This window comes from Gadus morhua, chromosome 14 (genome assembly GCF_902167405.1).
Source record: "Gadus morhua chromosome 14, gadMor3.0, whole genome shotgun sequence".
Lineage (NCBI taxonomy): Eukaryota > Metazoa > Chordata > Actinopteri > Gadiformes > Gadidae > Gadus > Gadus morhua.
The window spans coordinates 22,064,220-22,076,302 of record NC_044061.1 but is presented as its reverse complement, the minus strand read 5'-3'; the positions used below and the strand labels follow the sequence as shown (position 1 = coordinate 22,076,302).

The 12,083-nt window shown below is 44.6% G+C and overlaps 1 protein-coding gene across 7 annotated transcripts in view; it reads left to right on the top strand.

Annotated features, from left to right (window-relative positions):
* The window catches only part of eprs1 (glutamyl-prolyl-tRNA synthetase 1), a 30,250-nt gene that overhangs the window by 6,652 nt on the left and 11,515 nt on the right, over positions 1-12,083 (top strand). For 5 of the 7 annotated variants that reach the window (XM_030377391.1, XM_030377393.1, XM_030377396.1 and 2 more), the window contains exons 13-22: positions 4,118-4,228; positions 4,574-4,710; positions 5,196-5,403; positions 5,746-5,858; positions 6,052-6,163; positions 7,845-8,027; positions 8,452-8,649; positions 9,327-9,581; positions 10,678-10,917; positions 11,575-11,814. In XM_030377391.1, coding sequence (XP_030233251.1) covers positions 4,118-4,228; positions 4,574-4,710; positions 5,196-5,403; positions 5,746-5,858; positions 6,052-6,163; positions 7,845-8,027; positions 8,452-8,649; positions 9,327-9,581; positions 10,678-10,917; positions 11,575-11,814 — 1,797 coding nt within the window. The remainder of the gene's footprint in view (positions 1-4,117; positions 4,229-4,573; positions 4,711-5,195; positions 5,404-5,745; positions 5,859-6,051; positions 6,164-7,844; positions 8,028-8,451; positions 8,650-9,326; positions 9,582-10,677; positions 10,918-11,574; positions 11,815-12,083) is intronic. The other 2 variants (XM_030377397.1, XM_030377398.1) reach the window with 2 other exon arrangements.

The window sequence follows — 12,083 nt, the reverse complement described above, 5'->3', positions numbered from 1 at the left end:
GATTTTCATTTTATTTGTTTGCCTGCTGCAACATTCTGTTCACCAGAGAGGGATAACTTTTAGTAATTTTAAAATTATTTAATTTATCTTCAGTGTGTATTGGCCAATCTGATTTGTCATGACACGATTGCGATTCAGTCTACGCATAGCATGCACGTAAACTCACAGCCAGACACAAGAACTCCTTCTAATTCAAGAACAGCTTTTTCTTTAATGACATGGAAAAGAAAGATTAGAAAGAAAAGAAAACTGAAACCTATTTTTGACATACTTCCATATTGTTTTGTAATGCAAGCTGCATTGATTATTGTATTGTGCATAGAAAGTCATATTTGTGACAGAAGCTTTTTCTCTAATAAAATATTAGATACGGTAATTAATCTGTTAATTTCTTTAATGATCATCACAAAAGTAGGAAGTGATTAGCAAACTCTGAGTAGCAAACTCAGATGTATATATTTCTGAAAATCACGCATTGAAATGTACATAAAAAAAATTCTTGCATCGATAATCGTTTTTTTAATCGTTGACCTCATAATCTGAATCGAATCATGAAGTGCCAAGAGATTCCCACCCCTACTTGTTAGCGACTTAAACTATCAGATGACGAGCCTTTTTATTACGCCACGTCCTATTTGGTATTTGGTTATCATTCGGATAATCAAAGGATTGGAAGTCTTTGAGATCAGTGGTTCTACATGGTTCATGAATGCCCTCATCATTGTCCTACCAGATGATGATTCAGTCCTGTAGGACAACAATGAGTCTATGATTATGTGTATTATGAATTCCCTCATGGCTCGTCTTGGCCATGCACTGTGCTGCTAGCATGGCTTTGGGTATTGGCTGTCTCCCTCCGCATTCAAAACACCGCCACCTCCACCACCATACATATACTATACATGTACTACACTGAAAAACGTTATGTAAAACACGAATACAAACGCACTACACATACTATACTGATGCTGTACATGAACTGTACTAACACTGTGAACATTTCCTACAGTAACCCACTAACACTGGCCAACCTCACAGATCGGTCCCCTCTTTTCCTCATCTTGTTCTCATCGTTATCTCCTCTTCCTCTCATCTTGCTCCCCCTCAGAGGAGGGGATTTTATTTAATCTCAGGGGAAAGGAGGGTTCATTACTTTTTAACTTGCGTTTCCCTGAAGTTAATTAAAAGATTGACTTTAATGCAATAAAATGAACTAGATGAGGCGCATAAATGTTACTGTATAGTGGATTACATGATCAAACTACACCCTAGTAGAATAAATGTCTTGTCAGTGTGGGTTCCTCTCCCTAAGTACTTCCTCCAAGCCTCGTGAGACCATCCTGATCCTGTGACTTCACAGCCGGTTCTCTGCGCAGCACGATTTGGCATCGAGCTGCTCCGTCGCTTCCGAAAATAACCACATTATAGCAGGAAGAATCTGCGCTAATGAAAGGGATTTTCACTCCATGATGGAGCAAGGAACGTCGCAGTGTTTCGGAATTAAAAAAACAAATGTGTTGCAGTCATCAGAGCAGTGAAAACGGTTTTATCCAATCTAAACGGAATAATGTAGTTTAATAATTCACAGAAATATCAAAGGAAGGCTTTGATCAGAAAGATTTTTGATTTGTTATCAGTCTGATTAGTGGGAGTTTTTAACAAAGTAAGCAACATAAATGCGGCCATTCATGATGGCCATTTTGTTTTTTGCCCAGCCAAGGCCAGTCTGATATTGCCGAACACACACACACTTATATCTGGATGTTCTCATGAGGCTAACTCCCTCCACCCAACCTGGCAGTCCCATGTCCTTGCTCCTGCCATGCTCACTGTTGCCTTGTCCCACCATTTACCACAGAATTGTTACTTATAGCTCCAAACAGTTGCACGCAGACAAGAGGGACATAAACTCAGCATGTACACATGGCGAGCTTTCCTAAGTGTGCAGTTAACCTTGTTGCCAAGAGTTGAGCTTTAAGTCCCTGGTCTCTCAAATCCAGTGCCTGATGTTCGCCCACAACGTTCAGCAGATCTTGGCCAAACTTGCCACAAACATAGTTCATATCACGGGCACAACGTGTGTGTGTGTGTGTGTGTGTGTGTGGAAACCACACTGTTTTTACCCATCAAGGCACAGCTCCCTAGTTTGAAATGTTGTGGTCGTAACCATGGATCGATTGGGTTGTGATGCTCGTTGCATTTCTTTCTTTGGATCTCCTCACTGCTATCCAATTCAAAGAGAATCGAAAGGCAGCCGTTCAAGTAGGATCATTTTTTTGATTGGCAAGGGTTATGATTTGCAGACTTCGAATTAGATATCCAGTCTTAAGAACACCCATGTAGGGAAATATGGCTTATTTTAATTTGTGTTGAAAATATGTGTTTTACTCTGACTATGCACACCTTGAAGCATATGATGGATTTGGCTGACCAGTATCTTGAATAAATGTATGACCGTAGGGAATACGAAAGCAATGTATACTAATTGCAATCAATTATAAGAATTCTATTCGTGTTGGTTTAAGAAACCCATCAGCCATAGTTCATGCCCTATCATGGTGATTTGACCTTGAGCTAAGCATCTGGCCCAGGAATTGCACCATCACCCACGTCTGCACTAACCTTTTAGTTGGTCCCTAGTTCCCTTTCTCACTTTCCTTTCTGTTCACTTTTCTGTTACTCAATGTCCTTGCTTCCCCTTCCTTGTGATGTTGTAGCGCTCCCCCTTTCTTTCTCTGTCCTGTCCGAGACATTAAAGTGCATTTCACTCTTCTGTTTCCAAGCTGCCAGTTAGCAGTCTGAAGGTACTCCTCTTCGTCCTCCTCTTCGTCCTCCTCCTTCCTCACAGCCCATACAGCCCTCACTCCCTCCGCGTATTCTTTCATGCACAGACACGTGTCTGTGTGTGTGTGGGAGTGTGCACACACTGTCCCCTGCTCCTGTCTTCCTACCAGTCACTTTATACAGAGGCGCAAACATTCGACCGAACTCCTTTTGAAGCAATGCCATTGCAGTTTAGGGAGTATGGGGCAGCTTGGAGTTTGGTGATGGACCTCAAACGCAGTATATATGAAACCCATGTTAATGAGGAATAAGAAACTATTCAAATTTGAATGATCAATTTGGATTTATTATAGTTACTTTTCCTGGACTTTATTCTAAAATACAGCTGGTTATTGTCGCTGCCATACATGTGGTACTTGTTCTCACTAGTTTCCTTTTTGTGAAATTAAAACAAGTAAGATGTTCTTTAATGGTATTTAATATGGTATTTTAAGTATCTGGTAATGTTAAGGGTTACATTTACAATCAAACACATTAAGTTCACACCTTCCTCCTCCATGCTTTGATGGCCATATGTGTGCTGGATTATTTAAGAGCAACAGAAAATTGCAGAGATGGACGCATCTTATTTTGGCTTTTTGCTACTGCTTTTTTTTTCTTCTTTTTTTGCACTGATCAAGTTTGTTCGGCTGGTCAACATTTTGTTGAAGTGAAAATGGACCTTGACAATGCTGAAGTTGACCATTGTGCTTAGATTTTTAAACCGGCACTATTTAAGTTTTCCAGAAGCAATTTTGTAAAAAAAACAAAACGATTCCATGGCGACTTGTCGATTGGCTTTTTAATTCTTGAAAAACTCTAATTCATATTATTTTATGTAAACGGTATGTACATAGCTGCAGTATAAGAGTGACATAGTGCAGGTTTCAATCTCAGAATTGATATATAACATCTCTGCAGCGATTATGTAAGAATATCATGATCAACAAATTGTGTAGTAAATACGGCTCCATTGTTCAAGGCCCATGGGTACATAATGCCTCTTGATCCAGCAAAACCTTTTACATTTTTTTTATTTTGCCAACATTTCAAAGAGCGGACTAATGCTGGTGTATTTCCTGTATTTCTCGTTAGACATTTAAACAACTGAAAAAAAACCTGTTCAACTAGTATCGTCTGTATAGCGATTGGCAAATCTTTGATGTTGCACAGTTCTTGTCATGGCTCCCATCCTCTGCATGAACATGGAAGCATGTTGCTATGGTTGCCTTGCAGAACTGTAGCACTGCGTTCTAATGATGTCCTCTACATTTTGTGTGTGTGTGTGTTTCAGGTTATTGATCCAGTAGCTCCCAGATACACAGCCCTCTCCAAGTCCTACGTGGTTCCTGTAGCGGTCTCTGACGCGGTGGAGGAGATGAAGATGGCTGCCAAACATCCCAAGGTGATCCGTCCAACCTGTACCTCTTTGTGGTCCTGAGCTCCACACTTCACCTGCTCATCCTCACCTGGATTGTTTGTTAACACCCAACAACAAACTTGAGCATGAATTATGTGCAATCGGAATTATATCGTTGTATTTATGGTCGAGGTGTATGGCCGATGGGTATTCGAAACAGCGAGAAGGGAAAAATGTGATGAGAGCTGATCATACACCAGCCTTTATTCTGAGTACATAAAAGGGAAACACTGAAACCTGCACAACTTATTGTACAGGTTTCTAGTCCAGTCAAAACTCCTGCCTGCTGGGTTTCTCTAACGGAAACTTGGTGCTCTTTTGCGGCGGTAGAACACCGAGGTCGGGATGAAGGAGGTGTGGTACGGACCCAAGGTTCTGGTGGACGGAGCCGACGCCGAGACCTTCTCCGTGGGAGAGGTGGTCACCTTCATCAACTGGGGCAACCTCATCATCACCAAGATCAACAAGTAAGCGCGCAATGATTCTCATGTCGCGAGAACTTCTAACACCACGGTAGAGTAAGGGGCAAAATCGGCAACCGATAAGACCGACAGACATTGTAAGTGATGTCATGGCTTCGCCAATTTTCTTTTTCAATGATAAACAAAAGAGTCAACCGTTCTCAACAGTTCCAAACAAACGCTTTGTGCCTTCGTATCAGACCTTATAATGGAGCATGTCATGTGTTGCTGTTCATTGTGATTTTTCATTGTGAACAAGACAGTGATTGTTCCAAGTCCCAGAGTCTCACGACGAGTGGAAGAGCAACGAGCCTGGTTTCACTGCCATTTGGGCGGGCAGTGATGAGGTTCTGAGTAGATAAAACCCAGCCTGTTTAATTCTCAAGAGGCCGTTTCCAACTGCCGTCACGAGTCCAAATGGAGCCGAACTTCCACGTTGAACACGGGTCCCATGGCTGAGCGCGTGTTCTTCTCTCTCCGCGCTGACGTAGGGACGCCGGCGGGAAGGTGTCCTCCCTGGAGGCCCGTCTGAACCTGGAGAACACAGACTTTAAGAAGACCACCAAGATCACGTGGCTGACGGACACCCAGCGAGCGCCCCTGCTGCCCGCCGTCTGCATCAACTACCTGCACCTCATCACCAAGCCCGTCCTGGGCAAGGAGGAGGACTTCAAGGCCTTCATCAACAAGGAGAGCAAGGTCCGGCCTCACGAGACCCACGATGCTTGGCTAGTGGAAAGATGGGTGGCCCTTAGAACAATCACAATGTATATGACTATATAAGGAGTTGTTTTTGTCTGATGCCTTGCATATCCATATGCTTTAATGCAAGGGATGTCGGGTGGACTGAGAATATTAAATCGTATTTTGATTTATACATTATTATTATTGTGCGAAAGTAATAAATTTTTTCCATATTGTTCACCCCAATGTATGAAGTCTTGTAATTAGCGTGGCAGGTTTTAGAGATTACCGTGTTGATTTAACTAATGCCTATTAGTACTTTTTCAAATATTTTTTTCGCATCGTTTCCTGTGTTAGCTAGAGGAGCAGATGCTTGGAGATCCTTGCTTGAAAGACCTGAAGAAAGGTGACGTCATCCAGCTGCAGAGGCGGGGCTTCTACATCTGCGACCAGCCCTATGAGCCAATTAGGTGAGACTTCATGGAGGACACCTGAGTGGTCTTATAGTGCGACATGTGTAATATGAACCATGTTGGTTTATTTATCCTCAAGCCTTTAGAGCCAAGCATTATGTTGAAGAGGAGGATTGGCTAGGAGTCTGGTCTTTACATGTTATCTGAATATTGAGCCATTGTTCTTTTGTGTGTGTGTGTGTGTATGTAGTCCCAACAGCTGCAAGGAAAGTCCTTGTGTGCTGCTCTACATCCCTGATGGCCATACCAAGGAGATGCCCACCTCCGGCTCAAAGAACAAAGCCCAGATCCCCAGCAGCAAGGTGAGTGCCATTGTCCCCAAACCATGGGACCACAAGGGCCTTTTACTAGGATGACACCACATTGTTTTAAGTAGATAAATAGAAAGTCGAACTGAGGCTTCTTATAATACTAATATGACTGTCCACTTTGGTGTTGCATATAGATGAGATATAGATTTTTCGTGATCTGTACTGTCAAAGTGTTCTGTGCCAGGCTGTCAACGTCTTTTAAAGGTCCCATGGCATGCTACTTTATGGATGCTTTACTATAGATATTAGTGGGCCCCTAACATAGTATTTGAAGACGTTCCCGAAATTCAGCCGTGGTGCAGAATTACAGCCACTACGAGCCAGTCGCACATTGAGCTTTCCCCAAACGCGCCGTTTCGGTGTCTGTAGCTTTAATGCAAATGAGGAGGAGAGAGGCGGGTCAAGGAGGAGGGTGGGGGTGTGGCCCTGAGCAGCTGGCGGCCACGGTACCATGCTCTGTGTACAGTGGATGTATTGCAATGGAGAGGCGCACACAGCCTTTGGCCGTGTTCTGTAAATATTCGGGAGTCCTGGAGCTCTATATCTAAATAATATCATATGATGCATAGATATTTATGTCATATATTACCACGACCAAAAGCTGTGTGCGCCTCCAGAAGAAATTATGGATCTCAAACGACTGCGCCGGGTTCTCCAACGTCTCTGGTTCTTCCAAGTCCACATCAATCTGAGGTAGACTGAATGACGACATGGAGGAGAAAGGGATTGTTGACCACGATTTTCTCTCCCGTCTGAGCCTCGCCGCCTCGGCAGCGGGCAGCGCTTAGACACCACCGCCTCCTGTAGCGGGCAAGGCCGAGGCGGTGGTGCCTCGGAAGCGGGGCTCAAGCGGGAGACAATCTCGGGCAACAATCCCTTTCTCCTCCATGTCTTGGTTCATGTACTTCAGGGAGTCAAAGACGTTCTCCTTCCCCCAATACCTTCGCAAAAATGGCTGGGAACCATGGCTAACCCCCACTACGAGCCTCATTGTGGAATACCAGAGACGAGAGTCTGACGTGTTATGCGCATCGGACACACCAACAGCAAAACGGTTATCCAAATAAAGAAGTGTAGGCCTACAACACTTACAGTCCTGGAGCTGTATATCTAAATAATATCATATAGCCTAATAGGCCTACATATCATATAATACATATCATCAAGGCCAAAAGCTTTGTGCGCCTCCAGACGATATTATGAATCACAAACGACTGCGTCAGGTTCTCCGACGTCTCTGGTTCTTCCACTTCCGCATCAATCTGATGTAGACTGAACCGCGCGCTGCCCGCTGCCGGGCGGTGGTGGTGCCTTGTGGCAGCAGGCGGCGAGCAGCGGGGCTCAACGATGGCTGAGATAACCCCAGCTACAGTCTCGTTGTGGAAATCCCCCACACACACACACACATGTGGCGCTCGCAAGGTCTTTGCTCATTGTCGGGCCAAATTCCCTGGGCGGGCAATGCATTTCCAAATCAGCGCGCTTGAGCTTCCTTTTTACAAAGGCGAGCAGGAAACCTGGTGCTCGTTTTACACCGAACGCAAGTTTTAGCCACTGGGGGACCATAGGCAGGCTAGGGGAACTCATATTAATGTTAGAAAACCTCAAAGTGAGATTTTCATGCCATGGGACCTTTAAACTTAAGTCTATTCGGCTGTCTTCCTCTGTTTAGCCTGCCTCCGCTGGAAAGGTAAAGAGAGAAGCGCCAGCCTCATCCCCGGCCCCGACCCAAGCCCAAGCAGGAGACGTGTTCTCCAGCGTCGTGGCTCAGGCTGAGTCTGTCCGCCAGCTGAAGGCTGACAAGGCTCCCAAGGAGGAGGTGGAGAAGGCTGTCAAGCAGTTGCTTGCTTTGAAGGTACTTGGAAATGTACTTGGTATGACAATCGCACACTGTATGAAACCAAAGCACAGGCGGAGCCAACAATTGGTAAAACAAAAATGATTTTCAATTGTGACACTTGAGCAGTTATTACACCGATGTGTATGAGAATGAATAAGTTGACAAGGCAACTGACGGCAATTAATGGCATATGTGTGATACATTGAAGATAGGATTCTTCTGAAGATTTGCTGTTCTGTAAATATCTTCCAATGCAGACAAAGAGGCATTTTTTTTTCATTTCATCACTTTGCTGGGCTAGGGATTCATTAACTTAATTGGAAGGGACTAATGCCTTTTTTTTTTGTTTTTTCTCTAACTGAACTCTCAAAATGATATTCTCTACTACATGGTTTGAGTGTTAATCTCTATCTTGGACCAATGGTGTGTTTGTTCACAGGCTCAGTTCAAAGAGCAGACCGGTTTGGACTACAAGCCTGGTATGACCCCTCCTTCCCCGGCCGCTGCCACCACCAACGCCTCCTCCTCTTCCTCCAACTCTTCCTCCTCCTCCTCCTCCTCCTCCTCCTGTATCTACACCAGGGTGACCGAGCAGGGCGAGCTGGTCAGGAAGTTGAAGACCGAGAAGGCCCCCAAGGTATGCAGCCAAGTTTAATTTGATCAAATGCACATAATCCAAAAATGTTCAGTCACTGGGAAATGCGTTGTCTTGTTCACGGTACCGGCCCGTTACATTTGGGTGCGTGTCAATGCCGTCATATTCCCTGAAACCCCTCACTTCCGGGGACATATCTAGTAGAGAGCTTATTTATTGATATATTTCAATATCGAGCTAGCTTACTGCGATGTGCTACTTTGATAAGTGGCCCATAACCGCCGCCAGGCATATGGAGTGTTTCCAACACATTGACTTGACTTGGGCGAGTCCGAGAGAACGACACCATCCGCGATCGATAGTGTTTCCCATTCATTGACTATTCCAACGTCAATTTGCTTTCACCAGCACACTGACGACACACCGTCTGGGAATAGCCCCTGGATCGCATGGCCAAGCCATCCTTTGAATCTAGTTAAATATCAGACCTTCATCAATTGTTATCTAATATTTGCCTTGTCCGATGAGTATTGTTGGGTCAATCGTCCTTTTTGTTTATTCATAACATCTTTATTGGTCTAATTGTGGAATATGGTCAATGAATGCTTACGTTTATTGGGATTGGCCATTCTTTGCTTGTGTTTATCTGTGTTCATGACGACCTGTAGCCTAGCATCAATGATCCCTCAAGTTGTTAATGTGACTGTCGCTGGTTTCAGGACCAGATTGACGCAGCAGTGAAGCAGCTCCTGGCTCTCAAGGCGGAGTTCAAACAGATCACCGGTCAGGATTATAAACCTGGAATGACTCCCACAAATGCTGCTCCTCCCACCGCCACCGCCACCGTCACAACCACCACCTCCGCCTCCTCCTCCACCTCCTCCTCCTCTTCCTCTGCTCCAGGAGGCCTGTATGAGCAGGTCTCTCAACAGGGAGATGCTCTGAGGAAACTTAAGGCTGAAAAAGCACCCAAGGTATGCAGCAATTCACTGATCATTGCTCACGTTTGTCCACTCACTGTTTGGTTCATCAGTGGTTGTCTTATCGCTACTAGTGTCTGTTGCCAATCAGAGCAAACCGGGTTCGCACTAGGGTTGCCGCGGTATACGGTATTACCGGTGTTGAGGCCAACACCGTTTGCTCGTTTTTTTTTCAGTAATAAAAAGCAAATTCAGTAAAAATGAATAATATAATTAAGAAAATTAAAATGTGTAGAATAGGCCACAGTTCTGCTCTGTGCGGGAGAATTGTCGCGCCGAGAATTGATGTGCTTCCTTACAAGACCGGTAACCATAGCAACGCCGGTAAACAAACCCTGCGAAGCCCAATCCCTAAGTGAGCTCCCCGTGCTACGGCCATCCGGAGGCGCACAGAGCTTTTGGCCGTGATATTATGATATATAAAATTATATTATACTATATATATATACTATTATATATAGAACGTTATAAGACGCCGAGAATTGGCGCTCTGCACAGAGTGTGAGAGGAGATTTGACGGAGAAGATGGCGGTTGACCTATAGTTTCAAAGTTGATACCGTTTATACCGGTAATACCGGTGTTCACACGAGCGTATTACTCGGTGTGAAAATGTCCACACTGCGGCAACCCTTGTTTGCACCATTAATTTACCTAAACATCAAGCCATTGTTGACTCACTCAATGCTTGTGCCCATAATCTTTGGTCCAATCGCATGACTATTTCATCATTGGTCTAGTCCCATTGTTTATATCATTAGTTCAATTGGTGCTTGTACTCATCAGTAGGCCCATTTGTGCTTGTACTCATTATTATTCCAATCAGGGCTTGTGTTCCTCATCATTAGTCCAATTGGTGCTTGTACTCATAATTTTTCCTCTCTGGAATTGTATTCATTGTTTTTTGTCCAATCAGTGCTTGATTTCATTATCATCAGTCCAGTCTGGTTTTGTGTCGTCATTTGTCTACTCATTGCCTGGCCATCATCCAGTTTATGCTCATTTGCTGAGTGGTGCATGACTTTGGCATGGTAACTGGAGCTTGGCCCCATTGATGGTTCAAGTTGTTAATGGGACTGTCGCTGGTACCAGGACCAGATTGACGCAGCAGTGAAGCAGCTCCTGGCTCTCAAGGCGGAGTTCAAACAGATCACCGGTCAGGATTATAAACCTGTGATGACTCCTCCATCGAACGCTGCTTCTTCCTGCCCCAAGACCACCACCACCACCACCTCTTCCATCTCCTCCTCCCCTGCTCATTCAGGCCTGTATGAGCAGGTCTCTCAACAGGGAGATGTTTTGAGGAAACTTAAGGCTGAAAAAGCACCCAAGGTATGCAGTCGCTGACCACCGCTTGTTTTAATACCTTGTCAGACGTTGGGATCACTAACATTTGTCACTCACTCTTTCTTTCATCTGTGGTTGTCATATCACTGCTAGTGTCTGTTGCCAATTGACCAATCGGGGCATGCATCGCCCACTTTCAGCCCTAACCGAGTTCAACCCTCATCCAAACAACAAGTCATTGATGATTACGTCAATGCTTCTGCGCATAGCATTTTGTCCAATCATTGCATGACTTCATCATCATTATTGGTCTAGCATGCTTGTGTATATCAATAGTTGTAATGGGTGCTTGTCCTCATCCTTAGTCCAATTGGTTCTTGAAGTCATAATTATTCCAATCAAGGCTTGTGTTCATCATCATTAGTCCAGTAGGATCTTAAACTCATCATTATTCCAGCCCGGATTTAAATTTGTCATTGTTAATCCAATAGTTGCTTGTACTCATCACTAGTCCAGTCCGGACAAATGGACTAGTCTTCATTGTCATCAGTCCAGTCTGGTTGTGGGTCATTTGTCTACTCATTGCCTGGCCATCATCCAGTCAATGCTTATTTGCTGAGTGGTGCATGACTTTGGCATTGTTACCTGGAGCTTGGCCCCACTGATGTTCCGAGTTGTTAATCTGACTGTCGCTGGTACCAGGACCAGATTGACGCAGCAGTGAAGCAGCTCCTGGCTCTCAAGGCGGAGTTCAAACAGATCACCGGTCAGGATTATAAACCTGGATCTCCTCCCTCCAACGCTGCTCCTCCCTGCACCAAAACCACCACCACCTCGACCTCCTCCTCTTCCTCCTCCTCCCCTGCTCATTCAGGCCTGTATGAGCAGGTGTCTCAACAGGGAGATGTTTTGAGGAAACTTAAGGCTGAAAAAGCACCCAAGGTATGCAGTCACTTACCATCGCTTTTGTCAATACCTTATCAGATGTTGGGATCACTAACGTTTGTCTACTCACCCTTTGCTTCATCAGTGGTTGTCATATCACCGCTAGTGTCTGTTGCCAATAGGCCAATCGGAGCATTCATCACCTACTTTAAGCCCTAACCGAGTTTGCGCCATCAACACTCATCTAAACATTGAGCAATCCAATCATTGTTGATTCATTCAATGCTTGTGCCCATAATCTTTGGTCCAATCCTTGCATGACTTTG